General features: G+C 46.9%; 1 protein-coding gene and 1 long non-coding RNA gene across 3 annotated transcripts; one reads left to right on the plus strand and one right to left on the minus strand.

Moving 5' to 3' along the window:
- Nucleotides 1-69: 69 nt before the first annotated feature.
- LOC139606518 (uncharacterized) lies at nt 70-4,163 on the minus strand. The gene is made up of 3 exons (XR_011684640.1): nt 3,623-4,163; nt 1,801-2,036; nt 70-989 (listed from the first exon to the last, which is right to left on the minus strand). It is a non-coding gene; the product is annotated as an uncharacterized lncRNA (long non-coding RNA).
- otud5a (OTU deubiquitinase 5a) lies at nt 2,348-21,602 on the plus strand. 2 transcript variants are annotated; one of them, XM_071458725.1, is made up of 9 exons: nt 2,348-3,200; nt 6,737-6,830; nt 15,318-15,382; nt 15,464-15,620; nt 15,701-15,849; nt 16,358-16,543; nt 17,214-17,418; nt 17,575-17,646; nt 19,413-21,602. In XM_071458725.1, exons 1-9 carry the CDS (start codon nt 2,613-2,615, stop codon nt 19,544-19,546), a joined length of 1,650 nt encoding a protein of 549 aa, XP_071314826.1. In that variant the 5' UTR covers nt 2,348-2,612; the 3' UTR covers nt 19,547-21,602. The 2 variants fall into 2 exon arrangements, with proteins under 2 accessions (XP_071314826.1, XP_071314827.1); XM_071458726.1 differs by having other exon boundaries at nt 6,740-6,830.
- The last annotated feature ends 190 nt before the right edge of the window (nt 21,603-21,792 follow it).

A 21,792-nucleotide genomic window follows, 5' to 3' on the forward strand; every position in this document is an offset into this window, starting at 1 on the left:
CTATATCATATATGATAATATGTGAGGGTTTATTCTTCATACATACAGATGATGTCTGTCCATCAAGCTGAAGACGATGGACTGCAGACAGACAGTGGACACTTGACTCTGAATTACTAAAAGAAAAACGCAAACTCTTTTGTCTACATCCCAATTTTGTCATTTTTTGTTTGCTTCACAAACAAGACGATGAAGCTGAAACAGTTCAGCAGTCTGATGGTTTAATGTTCAGACGGACTGAACATCTAAATCTAAAGCTTCTCTTCCAGCAGGGGAGGAAACTGAAGTGACGTCTGCAGCTGAGCGTGAAGTGACTCCTGGTCAAAGATTCTCCTGGTAACAAACCAAAATAACAACCTGAGGTCTCCACATCAGCCTCTGACCCAACACCTGGGTCAAATACTCATCCTCACCTCACACATTTCATCAACACTTTAATGTTTTCTTACTTTCTGATTTCATTTGTTCATTTGTTCTTTGCTAAACAAATTTAAGAGAGAAAATTAAAAATATTCTTAAAACAGTGAGGGCTGAAAAAAAAAACATTTTAGGTTTAAATCGAATGAGCTGGAAAATGTGGAATGAAGTCAGCTGAAAGTAGTTGAAGCAGCTGTTAAAGAAATAAAGGATCAGCTGCGACAGGAAGTGAAAGGAGCTGAAGAAGATCTGGACTTTCCCTCCACTAAAGTCTGTTGTTCTGATGTGTGGATCACTGAGGAAGGAACATCATCACATCTGCTCAGAGACGGACTCAGACATGTTCCCCGGGTCTGATGGACTCTGGTGGTTAGTGGGATTATTTTCTCCTCCCAGTTGAACCAGCTCAGCAGAAACAGGATCTAAAGTGGGCTGAATTCTTCTTGGCTTCACACCGGTGACAACTGAGCTAATCTTCTGTCACAGACATCTTGATCAGGATGAAGCAAAAGTCTGGAACAAGTGTGAAGGTCGAGAGCCGGCCGGTCGCTCTGAGACGCCACGGAAACGACCTGAGAGGAGAACAGAGCGGAGCTTCAGTTTCCAGTCTTCTGGTTGAAATCATCACCGTTAAAGTGACTAATGCACAGGAACCCTGCTCTCTGCAACTCGTTGGGGGTTTGAGGTCTCGTTTAACCTTTGCATCAAAACGGTACAGACGGTACAAAGTCGAGGTTCTGTTTCTGTTCTGTCAGCTGTCTGATGTTTGGCCGGCAGGAGCCGACTGCTCCCACAGACTCACACAAACCTCCAGAGTCTCACCGGTGCTGAGTCCTGTCTGCAGGAGTCACCGTGACATCACCGTGACATCACGGTGACATCACCGTGACATCACTGCTCCCAGTTCAGGGTCTGTGTGTGTCTGCGTCTGTGTCTGTGTGTGCGTGTGTGTGTGTGTCTGTCTGTGTGTGTGTGTGTGTGTGTGTGTGTCTGTCTGTCTGTGTGTGTGTGTGTGTGTGTGTGTGTGTCTGTGTGTGTGTCTGTCTGTGTGTGTGTGTGTGTGTGTGTGTGTGTGTGTGTCTGTGTGTGTGTGTGTGTGTGTGTGTGTCTGTCTGTGTGTGTGTCTGTGTGTGTGTGTGTGTGTGTGTGTGTGTGTGTGTGTGTGTGTGTGTCTGTCTGTCTGTGTGTGTGTGTGTGTGTGTGTGTGTGTGTGTGTGTGTCTGTCTGTGTGTGTGTCTGTGTGTGTGTGTGTATGTGTGTGTGTGTGTGTGTGTGTCTGTCTGTGTGTGTGTGTGTGTGTGTGTGTGTGTGTGTCATTGTGTAACTTTTCATGAATCGATCCACAGACAGGATCACCCACGTGATCAGTTACGTCAGACTCACCGTGGGCTCAGGTAGTGTTGTTGTTCTCCATCACTGTTCACCTCCGCGGGTTGCCAGGCAACACGTGGCACGACCTGCCGTAAACAGGACGCTGCTGCTGCGGTTGAACCACTGTTGTCCCTCAGTTTACAGACTTCAAACCTCCAGAGTCACTGATCCGACTGACTCACCTGCAGTCTCTGTGACTGAGCAGCAGGTCACCGGTTCTGACTGCACATGTTCATCACGGCCGTTTTCTATGAGGAGAGAAATCTTTTTAGTCTCATTCTGAAAAGACACTGATCCTGTCGTCACATCTGATAAATTATTTTATTCAATTCATTCTTCTATTTCTACTCTCATTCGTTTCTCGTTTCACTTTACTGAACTTCATTTAATTTTAATTTTTGTATTTTGTAATTTTCCGCCTTTTATTACTACAAACAACAACAACAACAACAACAACAACAACAACAACAACAACAATAATAATAATAATAAAGGAAAAAATAAGCTCCGATGAACGTGCTGACGTAAGAACTGCCGTCGCGACCAGGAAGTGACGTCGCGGCCTGCGTCAGACTGTTGATGTTGTGGACCGAGCGGCCGGAGAACGGGAAGACGGAGACGCGTTTTGTTTTTGTTCAACTAAACCGTCGAAAAGGAGCCGAGTCGTCGCCTCCGTCGCCCGTTTCGGTTCGTTAAGAGCCTTAGCTCGGAGATTAGAGCCGAACGGCCGGGCCGGAGGGCGAACACACCGACACATTTGATCTAGAAAGGGAGGACTCTTCACCCTCTGACCCCCTCCCTGCCTCCCTCACACGCTCACCACCATGACGATTCTCCCGAAGAAGAAGCCCAGCTCCGGGGTCGGCGTTTCGGACCACGCCGATGACAGCGACCGTCGCAGCGGCTCCGACCCGCACCAACACCCGCACCCGCACGCAGGGCGGACCGGAGCTCGGCCGAGGGCTTCACCTCCGCCGTGGTCCTACCAGCCCGCTCCGCCCTCCGCCAGGGACGACAGGCGGAGCATCGAGGCGAGCTCCCGGCCGCAGCAGGCCTCTCCGCCGCCCGTCGGCTCCGCGTCTCCCGTAGGGCCAGGAGACGGTCGGGACAGCAGCGGCGGGATGGTGGCCGGGTCCCGCGGGGAGCTCGTCGGGTCGGCCGGCGTCGTCGGATGCGGCGGAGGCATCGGCAGCTGCTGCTCCGGGCCCGGGCTGAGCAAGAGACGGCGGCAGGCAGGCACCTGCTCCGGTGGGGTGGTGGCGGCTCTGGCCGGCGGAGGCCAGCCCGGGGTGACCGGACCGGGAGTAGTGGGGTCCAGCCAGGACACGGAGGAAGGAGCCGGGAACAACAGCGAGGACGAGTATGAGAACGCCGCCCGGCTGCAGTCCATGGACCCGGCTACGGTGGAGCAGGTAGGAAGCTAAGACAGCAGCTACAAGCTAGAGCCAATGCTAATGCTACCGTGGCTACACAGGTGGGATCAACTGTGACTGTTAACTTCGAGTTTGAATGCGATTTATGACGTTTGTGGAGGTGACAGGTGATATCAGCGCCCAGGTGTGAGGAGGACAGACTGTCAGTCAGGTTCTCGAGCCTGGAGCAGGTGAGTTCTCTGCGGTGTTTTCAAGAAAGAACCATTGTTCCGCTTTGTTTGTGTGTTCACAGGCAAAACTACGTCCATTTAAAATCTTAAAATCACACGTGTTCACCTCAAACACGAGCAGGACAATAGTTCAACCACCTCCAGTTCACCTGCAGGTAACCATAGCAACGGCGCTGATGCTAGAGTTAGCTGAGGGCTGAAATTAACCTGTAACCAGCAGGTGAAACTGACCTCAGACACACAGGATCTCAATACAGCAGACCTTTGTCCACGCAGGGACAGTATGTAGCTGTCCAGGTGACCCCCAGCTGTCCAGGTGACCTCCAGGTGTTCAGGTGTTAGTTTGGAGACGCATAAACATAATTCAGTGATAATTCATTTTCAGTTTAAGTCATAATGAGAAAAACGAGTTGCAGAAGCAGTACAATACAAACCACATCCATATAAAATCCAGGTGTCACAGCCCAGGTCAACACCATTCATTAACTTGCAGGTAACCATAGCAACAGGACTGATGCTTCAGACTCTGTTTTTAGTCTTTTTAATTTTAATTTTCTGACTCCAGCTTCTCCGTTGTGAAAATTTGCTGCTTTTCTTTGTTTTAACTCACATTAAACTGAAGATCACCTCCAGACACACACACGCACACACACACACACACACACACACACACACACACACACACACACACACATCGGACGTTTCCTCTCAGTTTCCTCATCTTTAGAGATTAGACAGTTAATCTGTTGATCTATAAACTAATCAGCAGATGAAACAATTTTGAAAATAATCTGTGGTTCCAGCTCCAGAAGTAACTCTGGGTGGAGCCTCAGGCACACCTGTGGACCTGACAGAACAGAGTGCTCTGTGTCCAGGTGGAGACGCTGACGTGCACGCGTCCAATCAGCTGGGAACTGAAGTGTCACAGAAACGTCTCGGTCTCACGTTGTGTTGTCTGTTCTGTGTTTTCAGAAATGAATTTGTGGACATTTAAGGGTTCATTGAAAAAATGAATTTACAGACAAGTCACCACCTGAATAAACAGAAAATACTGAGATCTTTTGTAATTAGGAAAAAAATTTAATTAAAACTCTTATTATCAGCATCTGCCTGTTTGAGGTTTTAATTTTAATCAGATTAAAATCAAGTTTAATCAGTAACTCTTCTGAATACTGAATATATTTTCCTGAAAAGTAAAGTAAAAACTTGCTGCGTTTTCTGATGTCACTTCCTGTTTGTGTGTGACCAGAGCTGCAGTGAGTTCAACCTTTTGATCATCAACTAATGGTGTCAGTGATTTTTTTTAACAAGAAGGTCAAATGTTCTGAGGCTTCAGCTTCTCAGTTGTGAGGTTTTGCTGTTTTCCTTCGTCATGTGACAGGAAGTGAAGTCATGACCATTTAAAACCATTTTATAGATGAAACAATCAGTCAAGAAAATAATTGGCAGAAAATAATCATTAGTTTAATTAACTGCGTCTCTCTGGACTTAGAGGAACTGAAACTTCTGACTTTTTACAGACTTATTGATAATGACAGTAATCAAAATTAAATGATGGAGTGAGGATGAGGAGACACAGACATGTTTGCTGCTGTCACACATGTTTTCCTCTGGTGTATGTAAACACCAGGTTCCTGATCTGTCTACCATGTTCACAGCTGGGTCACGGTCAATACTCTGTGAGGTAAAAGATGTGATGTAATGCTGATCTGTGACGGTGAAGTCAGGACTAACAGAGGATCAGCTGCACTGTTGCTCTGATCAATGAATCCAGCAGCAGACACGTGGAGCTGGGCGATGTGGCCTTTAGGTTATATCACAATATTTTTATATATATCATGATACACAATATATATCTCGATATTTTGAAATCTGCTCCGCTTCATAAATGTGGGATTTAGCCCTGATCTGTGAAGAGATCAGCTCTCGTGCTGCTGCTGCTTTGTGTGATGTCGAGATCAACATCTCACTTTTTTCACTCGTGATGAGCAGCAACAGACAGAAACATCTGCTGATGGTCAAACTGACATGATACCAGCAACACCGTGAAACTGACACCTGTCACTATGGTTACTGCCACTATCTCTGGGCTTTATACAAATATGACACACACACATATATAGATATAGTTTTTGTGATATTGTCATTTAAAAACGTCCCACGTGGAACAAGCCGCGGCACATCGAGTATATTCCATTTCTTGCCCCCCAGATGATGGAAGCGTGGAGAATATGATGATGTGATGTTTCTGTTGGTTTCATGTGTTGAAGTGAGGAAGGTCTAGCCTCCTCATCATCACTCTGCACACAGCTGATGTCTCCCTCTCTAAGTTTATTCACTCAGGCTGTTTCATTTTGGTTTGGTCCTCACAGCGACAAACACGTTTCACATTTCACAGTGAGCCCCTCACCTGTTGAGGTGAACTCACCTGCTCTGTCCGACCCACAGTTAAAACCTGAGGATTTTCAGGTGGTCGTCATATGAACCTGCTCTCTGGCTCTGAGGCAGAGCATCAGCAGATTAACCTTCTGATATCTGAACTGAACCTCAGGGTCAGGCCTGTTAGTGAGAGTCTGAGCCTCGAACACAGGACACAGGAAACACAATCCTTTCGTTTTAAAGTTGTTCAGGTTTTTGATTTTAAGTTTCCTACCCAGCTCTCAATCTGAGTGGTGCTGATTGGAGACAGGTGAAGATACACCTGAGGTGGTGCAGTGGATCGAGGGATGTGTGGATTTGAGTACAGGGGGACCAGTCTGATCCAGGCTCCTCAAACCTGTGACCTGAACTGGACTGTGTAAATAAACAGCCAATCCCCAGCATAATTAGATCTTGGTCCAAGCATACTGCATGCTGATTGGCTCACTGAGGCCGAGGAGATTTACTCATTTTCATTTGAGGTATTGAAAGTTGGTGAGAAACGTTTTCTGTCTCTGCTCAGGATCGATCTCTGCACCGTCGCCTCGGAGCGAACTAACTCTGAGTCATCGTGGTCACGTCTCTGTGTGTCACATGATTAACCGTCCTCTCCTGTCTGGACTCCAGAGGGAACTTTGTTACAGTTCACCTGTGCCTCCAGGTTCAACACCTGAGCTGATGATGTGTTCACTGCTCTCATTCATACAAACATTTAATGTGTCACCTGCTCACAGGTGAGCAGGGAGTAACCTTCTTCAGTTCACGTCTGTGGGACCTGAGAATTCTGGGTAGTGAGGTCTTTAGCTGTCCAGGTCCAGTATACAGCTGACCCTCTGTGTGTGTGTGTGTGTGTGTGTGTGTGTGTGTGTGTGTGTGTGTGTGTGTGTGTGTGTGTGTGTGTGTGTGTGTGTGTGTGTGTGTGTTCAGCAGGAGCACTGGTTTGAAAAAGCTCTGAGGGAGAAGAAAGGCTTCGTCATCAAGAAGATGAAGGAGGACGGAGCGTGTCTGTTCAGAGCCGTGGGTGAGTGACACACACACACACACACACACACACACACACACACACACACACACACACACACAGGGACTGACATGTAAAAATGAAGATGATGTGATCTGTGTTGGTTCTTGCTCCCTCACCTCTGTGGACTGAGGCGTCTCTGCAGCATCATAATGGTCTGCTGTTGATGTTGATGTTGATGATGATGATGATGATGATGAGGTGATGACATTTGACATTTGAGCTGCTGTGGTCTGGATGTTGCTCTGTGCCTCCTGGTTTCGATCATGTTCAGGTGAACTCAGCTGTGATAAACCCCTGACTGGTTTTGCGCTCAGGTGTGTCTCTGCAGCAGTCTCACCAGCAGGTGTCAGTGTTTAGCTGCTGTTGGACTGTGTTGTGTTTCCGTCTGACTGGCGGGCTCCAGCTCTGGTGTGTGGTCACATGATTTGGCTTCATTTGGTTTAGTCAGTGTGGTTTTACTAATGTGCAGGTGAACAGGTGACCAGGTGAACAGGTTCAGGTGCGTCTGTTAAAACTGGTTCTGTAGAATAAAAACCTGTCTGTGACCATGTGATACACACAGGAAACAACCTGAGCAGATGTCTCTGCCTTGTTTACTGTCTCTGCCGGCTGGATGAGTGAGTAGAGGGACTTACCTGTAAACAGGTAAACACACAGGTGGTTTCCTGTTGAACCTGATTCCTCATAAACAGAGATGATCTACATCACTGTCACTGACAGGAAACTGCTGCTGTGACCCCTCACTGACAGCAGGTGTCACTGTGTGTGTGTGTGTGTGTGTGTGTGTGTGGTGGGAAGTTATGTGGAAATGCAGGTCACTGTGAAAGATGAGAGTATTTGTGTCAGTTTAGTGACATAACTGCAGCGACACAATGGCTGTAATCTGAAACACAACCTGGACTCTACTGAATGGACCTGTGTGTGTTTGTGTGTGTGTTTGTGGTACCTGTAAGCACACACCTGTCTTCCTCTTGTGTTCCCTGCAGTGGGTCTGGTTTGTGCGATCTGGTCTGGACCCTCCTCCAGCAGGAGGTCTCGGTCCAGCTGTGAGTCCTCTTCAGTTGTTGTAGTTTGTGCGTTCAGAGCAGTTTAACTGTTGTGTTGTTTGTATGCTCTGTGTTTTCTGTCAGATCAGTCCATATTGATCCCTCAGTAACACTCCTCCTGTGATTGATCAGTCTGATTGATTTTTAGTCCAGTGACACTAATGAAGCCTCAGTCAGTTATTTCTGTGAGACATGAACAGAGCAGACTGACCTGAGGTCAGAATCTGATCCTGATGGTGCAGGATAACCTCCCCGAACCGTCCAATCACTGAGCTACCTGTCAGTCATGTGACCTCACAGTTACTCCTCCGGGTTAGTTCATATAAATTCAGTGTGAGACTTCGTGTGCAGCTTTAATGACACATCATCTGTCACAGTTCAAAGTTCACATTTAGAGTGAAACACTCCAAATGCAGCGTTTTTCCCAGCATGCTTTGGGAGCTGCTATCCCAGCAGATGTCCGCTGTGAAGGACACTGTGAAGGACACTGTGAAGGACACTGTGAAGGACACTGAGTACAGATGTCCACTGTGAGGGACATGTTTTTGCAGGTGATGAATCAGTTCGCTGGTTTTCAGGTCGTCTCATGAAGCTGAAGCTGGTCTCAGGAGCACGTTGAGGTTTGGTAGAAACCTTCATTTGGACTCAAGGATGAACTGTTTAGAATTTGGGAGTTGAAGGTCAAAGGTCACTGTAACTCAATAATTCCCACACTAGTTATGATTCAAGCTGTTTTAAATGGACGGTCACTGTACAAGTCACTCAGGTGTGAGAGCTGCTGGCCAGGTGAGAGCTTTCAGTCAGTGTCCATGGTCATCATCCGGAGGACGGTGATGTCTCCTCAGTGTTTTAATTCTGTTCTGTGGGAAGTGAAGCTGCACCGCACAACATTACTACACAACATGTGTGTCTGGAGACAAGTGTATCTGATGATACACACTCCAACATCACCTGGTCACAGGTAACGTCAGATGGACGGACGTCAGTGTCTCCAGGTCACAGCAGAAGAAGAAATGTCTCAGTTCACTTCTGCTTCTTTTCACTTCTATTTTCAGAGGCTGGTTTCTTCACTCAGTGCTGCATTTCACAGAAATCACACACAGACACACACAGACACACACAGACACACACACACACAGACACACACGCACACAGACACACACACACACGCACGCACACACAGACACACTCACACACAGACACACACACACTCGCATGCACAGACACACACACACACACACACACACACACACACACACACACACACACAGACACACTCACACAGACACACACACCTGCCCATCTGAAACAGAAAGTGGACAGCTAGGTGTGAAAACAGTTTTAAGACCTCAAACACTAAACAATGTTTGCTTGTGTGTCTGTGTGTGTGAGTGTGTCAGTGTGTGAGTGTGTCTGTGTCTGTGTCAGTGCTGTTGTCTCATTATGTAACTGAGGTGTGGTGAGACTTGTCCACCTGTTGTTGTCTCTCAGCTTGTTTCCTGCTGAGCAACATTACACACACATGATCAGCTGATCCACACATACCTGAGATAACTCACATCATCTGGTGCCTCTGAGACCAATCAATAATCAATAATCAGCAGATGATTTAGTTTTATTGTCTCTGACGTTTTCACCTCACAGGTGAACAGAGACGTTCAAACGAGTCTCACAGGTCAAACATGAGCCTCGTGGTAGTGATGATGATGATGATGATGAAGAAGAATATTTATAAACATGAAAACACCTGAACCCCTCCCAACAAGAACCATCATCATCTTCATCATCTTCATCTTCATCATCTTCTTCTTCTTCTTCAGGTTATTACAACAACTCTGAGCTCAGAAACAGAGTAAAGTTCAGACTGTGTGTGTGTGTGTGTGTGTGTGTGTGTGTGTGTGTGTGTGTGTGTGTGTGTGTGTGTGTGTGTGTGTGTGTGTGTGTGTGTGTGTGTGTGTGTGTTCAGTAACCTCTGATCGGTCAGAGACGTGCTCCCAGCGTGCTGATCTCTCCCAGCATGCACTGCAGCTGGTGGTGCAGTAGTGGGTCACCAGGCTGAGGAGGGGAGTGATCAGGTGTGACGTCTGCGTTCATCACCTGGGAGCTCGACGTCCTCCTGAAAGAGAAACTGTCTGCAGCCGGTCCGACCGGTTCCACTCACTTTATTTTCCCGCTCTCAGCTGACTGACCTGTCTGAGCTCTGTGTTGTCACGGTAACCCTGTCAATCACCCTGCAGGTTTTCCCCTCAGTCCAAACATCCTGTCACACCTGTGCTGTGTGTCTGCTGCCGGCAGATCTGACTCCTGTGGTTTTTTTTGTCTCATTTGTTGGTGATTCTCTTTTTATTTTCTGTTTTTAGTGGCTCATGTCCTCCTGAGATTTGTTGTGTTGTGTGGGAGTGTGAGTCCTGCGTTGATCTGTTGTGTCTCCTTTGTTTCCTCTCCTGAGATTCATAAACATAAAGTCACTCACCTGTATCTCAGGTGAGGTCACTGTGCAAGTGTCTCGTTTTTCTTCTGTGTTTAGACCACAGATTCATCACGAGCTGTGTTGTGTGTGTGTGTGTGTGTGTGTGTGTGTGTGTGTGTGTGTGTGTGTGTGTGTGTGTGTGTGTGTGTGTGTGTGTGTGTGTGTGTGTGTGTGTGTGTGTGTGTGTGTGTGTGTGAGTGAGTAAGAGAGAGACAGACACGGGTGTTGTGGATGAAGAGGAGGCTGTTGTGTTACTGTTCTCTGCTTGTGAACAGGTGTCTGATGATGTGAAGTCACCTGGAGCAGAACTGACCTGAGGTCTGTTTCGTCCTGTTTCAGTGTGATGACGTACAAATGAATATTCACCTGGAAAATCTACTGTGTGTACAGATGTGTACTGCTGCTAATGAGTCACTGAGTACACGTGAAGTGTGTGTGTGTGTGTGACCTCTGTCAGAGCGCCCTCTGACCTGTTTTACTGTAACACAACTTCTGTCTGTTTGAGTCCAGACACTGTGTGTAAAGAGGAATCTCCACTGTTTCTCCATCAGTCTGCTGTGTGTGTGTGTGTGTGTGTGTGTGTGTGTGTGTGTGTGTGTGTGTGTGAGTGTGTGAGTGTGTGTGTGAGAGAGAGAGAGAGAGAGAGAGAGAGAGAGAGAGAGAGAGAGTTTTGTTCTCAGTTTTATGAGACGTTTACGTTACGTTTACACAAACGTAAAGTTAACAGTAGTCACTGAGTGTGGGCCGAGTCACGCAGCACTGAGTCCAGGATCTGTGAGGGTCTGTGGGTTTGACCTTTGACCTGATGAAGCTACAGTCAGAGGTCACACCTGTTACACCTGCCCTGTGATCATCTGGCACAGTGGAGGTGTACATGATCAGCCCCACTGCAAAATGTTACACACACACACATACTCACACACACACAGGCTTTGATGGGTTAGGGCGTGTACCACATGCAGCAGGTGAGTTGCCGGTTCGACTCCTTCCTGCACGTTAGAGACCAGCAGCTCCAGTTTGACTTCAGGAGACGTGTCAGTACCCTGACCTGCAGGTTACCTCGGCAACACAGGTAGATACAGTAGAAGAAGAGAGTCAGGTGTGTGTGTCTTGGTCTGAATGGATCAACTCTCTGATCTGGAATCAGCTCAGTGTGAACACCTGTACCTGAGGGTCTAAATCACCTGGAGGAGGTTTGAGACTCATTTGTCCAGATGTTTGAAAGGTGTAAAGCAGCTGTGTCGGAGGCACATCTGTAATCTGTCTCCAGTGTGAGGAAACATTCACTCACTGTCTGAGTTTCTTCATCCCTCAGCTGCTCCTCATCATCAGAGTACGACCATACAGCTAAGCCTTTCAGAATAATGTTCCATCTGTGTGAAGGGTCAAGACACTGAAAGTGTTTTCAAAATAAAGTTCCTGTTCATCAGTGAACTTCACACAAAGAGAAAAAACTGAACCACTTTTGTTTGTTTGTTCATTTATTTATTCTTTGTTTTTATTCACAAACTTCACGATAAAATGTCTTAAACGTGTTTTGACTAAAAGGTGAAGAGTCAGAGTCTGACTTAAACAAATAGCATGTGTCAGATTGTCGGGTCACCTGCAGCTGGTCACTGAGGACTGACCCAGGGTCAGCACACACACACACACACACACACACACACAGTGTCATCAGCAGGTCATTAAACCTGATCTCTGACAGGAAGTTAGTTTCCTGGTAAACAGGAAGATAAACTTCTGCAGAAAGAGGGAGGATGTCCACCCACCGATCTACACGTCACTTCACACCTGACCTGCTCACCTGACGTCACTTGCCCTGCTCAGTTTGGTCTGTTTTCTGGCTTAAACCCTCTTTCCTGCCTGGCTCAGGGGCACTGCAGCAGGTCCTAGTCCTGCAGGGAGGGGGGAGCAGGGTGTCAAAAAGATGACCCACTGCTGGTGGGCGGAGCTTCAGAGCTGATAGACTTCTGCAGAAATGTTTATGAGGGAAAGATTCGTCACTCTGTAACACCACTGTACGGTCAGAGCGCAGAGTTTCTGTCGTTCAACAGAGTGAGACATCGTCTCTCTAGAGGATCAGGACTCACATTCTCCAGATAAACTCTGATTCACAGCAGATCAATAACTGAAGCTGATCAACTCTATAGCTTTGAGTCGGGACCTTCAGCAGTTTGTGAAAAAACTATTTAACGTCAATGTGTCCGGGAGTAATTTAATCAAGCAGAAACGTAAATGAATGAATTATTTTTAATGAGGTTAATGTACCCGTCTGTTTCGCCACTTGTTCGGGTCCAAGTTATGTTAATTAATCAATTATTAATAATTATATTTATACACAGAGGATAACACAGACATAATTTACCCTCATACCTCAGATTATTCTGTTCATTAAAGTCCGTCTGATCCTTTTAAGTCAGTGAAGAATCTAATAACCTGAGAACTACAGTACCCAGCATGCTGTGCAGTTTGCTGTTGCTGGTAGTCAGGGTGGTGTTGGTGTCTGTGAGGTCCAGATAAAAACTTTATCGACATAAGTAGTAAAACGAACGGATGGACGCAGTTCCTTTCTCACAGGCCCCGCCCCCACTTTTCTGAGAATAATGTCCAGGCTGACCAATCAGAGCGCTCGCGGTGGTTTCCTGTGCATTTGTGTGTGTGGTTCATTAATTCTGCAGAAGTCTATCTCTGTCAGTGTTTCTCAGCAACCAACTCACATTTACCTCCTCCTCTCCTCGTCTCCTATCCTTGTTTTTCCTTTCCTCTCCTTGTCTCCTCTCCTCTCTCATCTCCTCTCTCTCCATGTTTCCTCTCCTCTCCTCTCCTTACCTCTCCTCTCCCATCCTCTCCTTGTTCCCTCTCCTTGTCTCCTCTCCTCTCCCCTGGTTTCCTCTCGTCTCCTTTCCACTCTTCTTTCCTCTCCCATCCCCTCCCTGTTCCCTCTCCTATCTCCTTGCCTCCTCTGCTCTCTCATCTCCTCTCCTTGTCTCCTCTCCTCTCTCCTGGTTTCCTCTCCTCTCCTTTCCACTCTTCTTTCCTCTCCCATCCCCTCCATGTCCCCTCTCCTATCTCCTTGCCTCCCCTCCCCCTCCCCTCCCTGTATCAGTGGAAATGTAAAGTGTATGTAAAGATGCTCGGTGACTCACTCTGGGTGCTCTGTGGGGAGATTCCCTCGTTGTGTGTCTGACTCACACACCTGCTTTATTTTTCTGTGAAACTCTATTTTTTCATGAGTCAAAAGAAAAGTTTCCGCTGCAGGAGTGAGACTGAGAGTCAACAACACCATGTGCAGAAACTTCAGCTGCTCTCTGTAGTTTTTTAGTAGGAAATGGTGCATTTATTAGGGACTATTTTCAGTGAGGGAAGAATCCACAATTTATGCTCTGGTGGACAGCGTGTGTGGTGGTGTGGTGGAAACAATAAAGTACAGAGTTCAGGATTTATTTTCAGGGTCACTTCTGCTCCAAAGTTCAGTTGGTTTTCCTTCCTCTGTTGTCCTGTGTGAAATTAAACTAACAGCATCAACGTTTGAAGAAAGGCTCATTCCTCATGTCTGTCTGGTTTATTTCCTTCTTTTCTTGTAAAAATCAACTCATATAGAATTTGTCCGAACCTTTTCCAACAGCTCTTCATCATCATTTATTCATATTATTCAGCTTTTACACCTCACACAACAACAGAGTAAAAACAGGTGGAAACACTGTCGCTCTGATTAATGTACATGTGACTGTGCATCTGGTTTATGGTTATTAGCATCAGAAAAGGTCATTAATATCATAACACCCCCCCCCCCACACACACACACACACACACACACACACACACACACACACACACACCTGCTGCTGCTGAACCATGTGTGTTAGTTTTGTTCTGAGTGTGAACCTGTGTGTGTCGCTATGTGTGTGTTGTTGCTGAAGGTGAAGTAGTTGAAGGTACTGAGCAATGACTGACACACACACACACACACACACACACACACACACACACACACAGAAACCGCTGATGAGAAAAAGGAAGTTGTCGGGGGGGGGTTCTGAGAATCGCCGCGGTGACAGACCATGTGACTTGCTGGAAATCGAACCAAAATGATGCTCATTTGCATACCGCTGCAGGAAGTGTGTGTGTGTGTGAGAGAGACATTTTCTCTGTGTACCTGACTGTGTGTGTGTGTGTGTGTGTGTGTGTGTGGAGGTGGGTTTAGAGATCAGGATTTGATTCAGAATAAATGTGAAACTGACTAAAAACACAGAGACTCACGTTTTTACTGAATCTCAGAAGGAAACACAACTGACAGTTAAAGGAACGGTTCTACGTTAAAGGAACAGTTCAACGTTAGAGGAACGGTTTTACGTTAAAGGAACGGTTCTACGTTAAAGGAACAGTTCAACGTTAAAGGAACGGCTCTACTTTAAAGGAACAGTTCAGTGTTCAGAGGAGTCATTTTGTCTCTGTTGTTGACTTCTTGTTTGTTGAACTGATGGACTTCAGCTCTTTTCTCTTTGTATGAGGTTTATGGTTTTTGTACAAGGTCCCTGATAAATAATCTAAACTTAGCTAAACAGCTAGTTAGCTTAGCTTAGCATAAAGACTGGAAACAGAGGGAAACAGCTAGCCTGCTCTGTCCACCCAGCAGCACCTCTGAACATGCATGACCTCCTTCTGCAGACATGTGTGTCCACATGTCTGAACAATGTGCACACACGATAACACGTGTGTGTCATGACAGTTTATAAACTGAAAGATGAATCAGTCTTTAAAATACTCATCCTCACTCTTCTTCTGGGCTTTTACCTGGTGGAGGAAACAGGTGATTAACAGTGTGTTTGAGTCCATGTATGTTGAAGTGTGTGTGTGTGTCTGTGTTTCTGTGTGTGAACACAGCTTCAGATTAAACTACACAGATGATCAGTCTGGGCTCTGATTGGTCGAGAAATCGAACCTGAACTCTGTGTCTGTCTCTCTCAGCTGACCAGGTGTATGGAGATCAAGATATGCATGAAGTGGTCAGGAAACACTGTATGGATTACCTGGTGAGTTACTCTGACCTTTGACCTCTGACCTTACACTCATCTGATGGACGTTTGAGTTAATGAAAGTGTTTTCTCCTTTAGATGAAGAATGCCGACTATTTCTCAAACTACGTGACAGAGGACTTCACCACATACATCAACAGGAAGAGGAAAAACAATTGCCATGGCAACCACATTGAGATGCAGGCCATGGCTGAGATGTACAACAGACCAGTGGAGGTGTACCAGTATAGCACAGGTGGGTCTGACTGTCCAGTAACAACCTGCAGATATGTTGTCATCGGCCAATCACACCTGACCCTCCTCCCTCTGCCACAGAGCCAATCAACACGTTCCACGGCATCCACCAGAACAACGACGAGCCAATCAGAGTCAGCTACCACCGCAACATCCACTATAACTCTGTGGTGAACCCCAACAAGGCCACGATCGGCGTCGGACTGGGACTGCCCGCCTTCAAACCAGGGGTACCACAACCAGACACGATTCCCACCATAGACCAGAGGTTTTCAAGCTGTGGGGCCTCCACTGGGGGGTGGGGGGGGTGGGGGGGGGCAGTTGTGTCAAAAAAAGAGTCACGAGACATGAAACGCGTGTTCAGATTCAGTGACTGATCGTCTCCACCATGAATCAATAAATCCTCAGATCTCACAGAAAGACGTTTCTCCTCCTGCAGAACTTCATTCAGAATCTTTATGTTTTTAAGTTTCCTTCAGTATCACAGTGTCTGAGCATCATGATTCACTGCAGACAGGAGCTGATCACAGTGGATTCTGGGTAATGTTAATGTCACCAGTTTGATGAAACGTAAACAAACGGGGTCATGGTTCAAGGGTTACGACACCCCCGCTCTAACTGTTGATATTTAACCCTTGGTCGGCAGGAAAAGTGTGTGTGTGTCAAGTCAGTTCTTTGTGGACTTTGTGTGTTCGGTACTTGACATGGATTTCCTTCCCTCCGCCCCTCCCCCTCCAGTACGCAGAGCAGTCTCTGATGAAATCCGCCATCAAGACGTCAGAGGAGTCGTGGATCGAGCAGCAGATGTTGGAGGACAAGAAGAGAGCGACAGACTGGGAGGCCACCAACGAGGCCATTGAGGAGCAGGTGGCCCGGGAGTCATACCTGCAGTGGCTGCAGGACCAGGAGAAACAGGCCAGACAGGTACGGGGGGGGGGCTGTTGTGTTGTTCTGTCACTTTGTGTTGAGCACCTGTTGTCATTCAGAGAGCGGCAGCTGATCCTGGAGCAGTGAGTTCTCACAGGAAGCAGAAATATTGACACAACGATTCAAAGGTTTGTCAGATATAAACCTGACAAACATGGACTCATGTCGGAGCTGAGCTGCAGCACATTAAACAGCAGGTAACATACCTGCAGATGTGACCCAGGTCCAGTCAGATGCTGGTGTGGTCCTGAAGCTGTAGAGGCTGAGCATCAGTGATGTCACCTGTGCAGCGCCGCACACAGGTAGAGGATCAGACTGTGGAGCGCGACACTGACGCAGAGCGACTGAGCTGCTCCTCGTTAACTTTACTCTAAGTGAACTCCACCATCATCAGAACACAAGCAGCCAATCACAGTTGTTGTTCCCATGTGGCTTCAGTGTCGACGCCGTGGCCCCAACACGTTACGGGAACGCGTCAGCTACGACGGTGTAACCTCAGAGCCTGCACGTAGCCTCCGTCAGCTGCTCCGCACGTGGCTTAGAAGCTGCAGCTACCGTAGACTCCACCCCCCAACCCCCCGCCCACCCCACCCCCGCTGGCTCAGCACCACCCTCTGCATCTACAGAAAGCCACTAACATCAGATGTGAACATGTTTTCTCTCTCAGCCCCGTAAGGCCAGCGCCACCTGCAGCTCAGCGACGGCGGCGGCTTCCAGCGGGCTCGACGACTGGAGCGCCCGGTCGCCACGGCAACGCGACTCCGACCCCTCCCACTCTGACCTCACAACCGCCCCCTCAACCAACAACAAGCCTCCCTCCCCCGCTGGAGCAGCCCTCATCCTGAGCAAACCCCCCTCTCCCTGCGCGCCAGGTAACACACACACACACACACACACACACAGAGGTACATCATCCTCACTGCATGTGTGTTCAGTACGTAACCAACCTGTTGACTGTGTGTGTGTGTGTGTGTGTGTGTGTGTGTGTGTGTGTGTGTGTGTGTGTGTGTGTGTGTGTGTGTGTGTAGGTCCCAGTAATCAGAGTCGTCATCATTTGGAGTACAGAGCCATCATGCAGGAAATGTCACCTACAGCATTTGGTAAGACACACACACACACACACACACACACACACACACACACACACACATTTGTACTTCTACCCGAATTAACACAAACATGATCTGTCCTGGGGGGGGTCCTGAGGGTCAAAGGTCAGAGGGTTCTGTTTGCTGTTCAGTTATTAATATTAATATGAAATGTATCTCTCTGGACTAACAGGGAGTCTCTGCAGTCATGGAGCTGTCACTCTGTTGTTTACCATCAAACCTCTGCCTGAGTCAACAGGAAGCAGCCGAGCAGAGCAGGGCGTGGTGTGTGTGTGTGTGTGTGTGTGTGTGTGTGTGTGTGTGTGAGGTTATCTGGGGTGAAGCAGAGGCTCTCTCAGTTTCAGTGTTGTTCTCTAACAATATGAGTTTTATCAGCTGTTTGCAGCTCAGCTCCGAACACTGTGTTTCATCAGAGGACAGAACAGTGTTGGACTCTCAGCACCATGTTTCTGTTTGTTTCATCTTCTCTGCTCAATAACTTGTCATTTCTTGCGATATTATCATGAGCTGCTGCCGCTGACCTTGTGTGTTGTTGCTGAGGGAGACATTGTCCACGTCTACACTCAGTGTGGTTGTTGTGACAGTGGATCGAGCTACACACCTGAATACAGGAGATCACATCATCAGCTCATAATCATTATTCATCAGTCTATGAAATACATCCATGAGATGCTGAACAGTGGCTGTGGACGTCTCATCCACAGCAGTCCCTCCTCAGAATCTGGTCAAAACCATAAACCCGTCATTAGTTGAGTCCTTCTAGGTAAGTCTCGCCCCTCGGCAGCCATCTTGCCCCTGGGCAGTTATTTCAGGCTGACAAGATCGGGCCTGTTTACATGAACAGAGACTTAAACTTCCTCCAGATGTGTTTTAACTCTGTAAAAATCCTCTGCTCTGATTCAAATTTAGTTGAACATGTTTTCATAAAAACTGGTCTGAAGCTCATCTACTCTGACTTCCTGACTGAGAAACCTGGATCAGGCCTTGGCCCCGCCCACCACCTGCTGGCTCCAGGTGTCCAGGTGAAAGAGCAGAGAGGATGAAGATGTTAGAGGAGGAAACATCAGAGAGACACAGCCTCATGTTGGAGCCTCAGTCAGACCCAGACTCAGATGAGGAGTCTGTTGAGACCAGAATCAGAGACTAGCAGACGGATCAGAACCGTTAGCATAGTTAGCATCTTTTATTTGTTCATGTTGTTTGTTAGCTTGTAACTGGCAGTGGCTGACACAGTGTCAGTGGTTGTGCTAATGCTAACTCTGGCTCTCTGTACTGACAAGGTTTCAGGTGTATTTAGCCCCGCCCCCCGTCCCCACAAGGTTCTATGACGTATGAATCCCTGTCTGAATCTGTTTTTATGAGACTTATTCCTTATTGTCCCCAAAAAAAGTTTAAAGCCCCTTTTTTTCCACAGGTTAAATGTCCACCACACACAGGCTTTCATGACACCTTTCTTCTTTTAAGGCTGTGATGCGGCGCTGTCGGCTCCTCCCACCACAGCCCTCGAACAAAAGCAAGAGTTTGTGTCTGATGTTTGAAACACAAGTGTCGTCCGTAGACAACTAACACAAGCTTTGACTACAAAGTTAGTTTTTGCTCAAACTGAAATGAACCTCAACTGTGCACTTGCATCAGTGCAGCAACATGATTGGCTCGATGTGTTTCCTGGCAGATGACTAACCTTTTGGGGGGAGGGGCAGGATATTCTTTAAGTGGTTTAATGTCCCTGGTTGAAGTTGTGGGTGTGTCTGTTCCAGGTCTGACAGACTGGGAGGACGATGAGATCCTGGCCTCAGTGCTGGCCGTCTCTCAGCAGGAGTACCTGGACAGCATCAAACACCAGAGTGCCGCCATGCACCGAGAGAGAGAGCCGTCACCTGACAGCAGCTGATAACCGGCCGACAAACAACACACGAACACACACACCAACACAACCATGACCTTTGACCCCACCCTTCACCATCCCGACCCCTCCACCCCCTCACCTCTGACCCACAGAAGGAGATCGACCAGGGAAAAAATAAAACATCAAAGAAATGCACACTTGTTTTTTTTTTTAACTCATCTTCTCATCTCTCTCCATTCTGTCGGCTCCTCTTCCCTCTTTCCCTCCTTCCCTGTTTCCTTTCATTTCCTCCTCCCCTTTCTCCCATAATGCCCTGCTTCCAGCCAATAGTGATCCAGCATTACTTTTCATTTTCCAGAGGGAGCTTGGTCTTGCTGCTGATTTGGGATCAGTTCTGACATTTAAACATCATGTTTGGCAGCTTTCAACTTCATCAGTGTAAATTTTTATCTTAAGTTTAGTTTTCAGAATCACACTGATGATTCTGTTTGTAGCAGGATATTAGCTCTGTGGCTGTCAAGCCATTGTTTTAATGAAGAATGCTAATCAGAACTGAAAAAGACGACCACTCTACAGGTACTGTGTATTGGTGTCCTGTATGCTAAGCTAGCGTAAAGTGTAAGTTGAGGTTCTGCTAACACCGCCAACAAGCCACATTGCTGCTAGCTCAGTTGCAGATAGCAAAATTTTTTGCCACAATTTTTACTCGTCACGTCCACTGGCAGCCATTTTGTGTGACGAATGCTAATCCTGCGAATCAGAAGTGAAAAACATGACCTCTACAGGTACTGCAAGCTATCACCTGAAGTCTTACTGTGTAAAGCTAGTTTCCTCTCATATAGCTAACCAGCTGCATTGCTGTTAGCTTAGCCATCAATAACTCAAATTTTTCCGCTCATTCTTACTCATCTCATAATTTCTGCTGGCAGCCAATCTGTGTGAGGAATGCTAATCAGAATTCCAAAATGCTAATCTTGTAGGCTGAGTTAGCTCACTATTTAGCAAGCAAATGATCACCTGAAGTCTTACTATGTTGTAACACTAGTTCCTGCTAACATTGCTAACTACCTGCATTACAGTTGGCTGCCAATAGCGAAATTGTTTCCCGCCTATTCTCAGTCCGCTCGACATTGAGTAAGAAATGATCATCAGAACTGAAAAAGACGACTAAAGCATCTATATTGGTGCCCCGAAGGCTATGTTAGCATGCTTTTCAACAAGCTAGCTATCACCTGAAGTCTTACTGTGTTTAGCTCCTGCTAACTCTTGCTAACATAGCCTTTGTTGGTTGTTGTGTTAATTCTGATAACTCTCACAAAATGGCTGCCAGTAGTAGCTACAGGAAGAGTGACAATTACTGGGAAACTGTTTTCTACTCGCAGCTAAGTTAACAGCAGTGCAGCTCGTTAGCGGAGTTAGCATTCTTTAACTTGGTCTACAGCACCCACAGTGTTATTCTTTCAGCTTAGCTGCTGTTAGCAAAATCGTTTCCCGCTCGTTCCCACACCTCTCGTGGCGCACACTGGCAGCCATTTTGTGAGGAGGTTAATCAGAACTGAAAAAGGCGAGCATCTGTTAGCATGCTCTTTAGCAAGCAGGCTATCACCTCAAGTCTTATGTTTTAAAGCAATCTCCCGTGGTTTCCAGGTTTCTTACGCTGCTAACAAGTTGCAGCACAGTTAGCTTAGTCGCCAATAGCAACATCATCGTTTCAGCTCCACTGGCAGCCATGGTGTGCGACCAACACGTTAACTTTCCATCGTTGTTTGAAACAGCCAGCAGTGACTTCACGGTCTAACACCTCCTCCCTCTGTCTCCTTTTTGTCTTTCTTCTGCTCCCACTCCACCATGACCTTCATCCTCATCATCATCGGACTTATTTAGCTGCATGTTTAATTGACCACGACCAATATCATCATAGAGAAAACGTGACAAATAGAAAAGGAGAGAAAAAAGAGAATTGTCATACTTATCCCCTTAATGATTGATTATTATTGTTGTTATTATTAATAATATAAGTTTGTTTTATTTTATTTTCTCATTTGGGATGAAAATACCTTTTTTTTTCTTGGAATAAAAAGAGGAAAATGTTTCTGAAAAATTGTTTGGGAGATTTATTCTGCACACAAACACCTCTCTCAGCCTTTCTTCCATCTTTCCTCTTTAATGTGTGTCGTCATATCTTTCAGTGCATCCTCTCCATGTGTGGATTACTGAACAGGCCCAATGCGCACAGGACCAGGGGCCCGAGGCGTCAGGGGCCCACAACCTCCTTCTGTTACTATTTGTTT

This window comes from Trachinotus anak, unplaced genomic scaffold (genome assembly GCF_046630095.1).
Source record: "Trachinotus anak isolate AG129_WGS33_773 ecotype Australia unplaced genomic scaffold, CSIRO_AGI_Tana_v1 ptg000022l, whole genome shotgun sequence".
Taxonomy (NCBI): domain Eukaryota; kingdom Metazoa; phylum Chordata; class Actinopteri; order Carangiformes; family Carangidae; genus Trachinotus; species Trachinotus anak.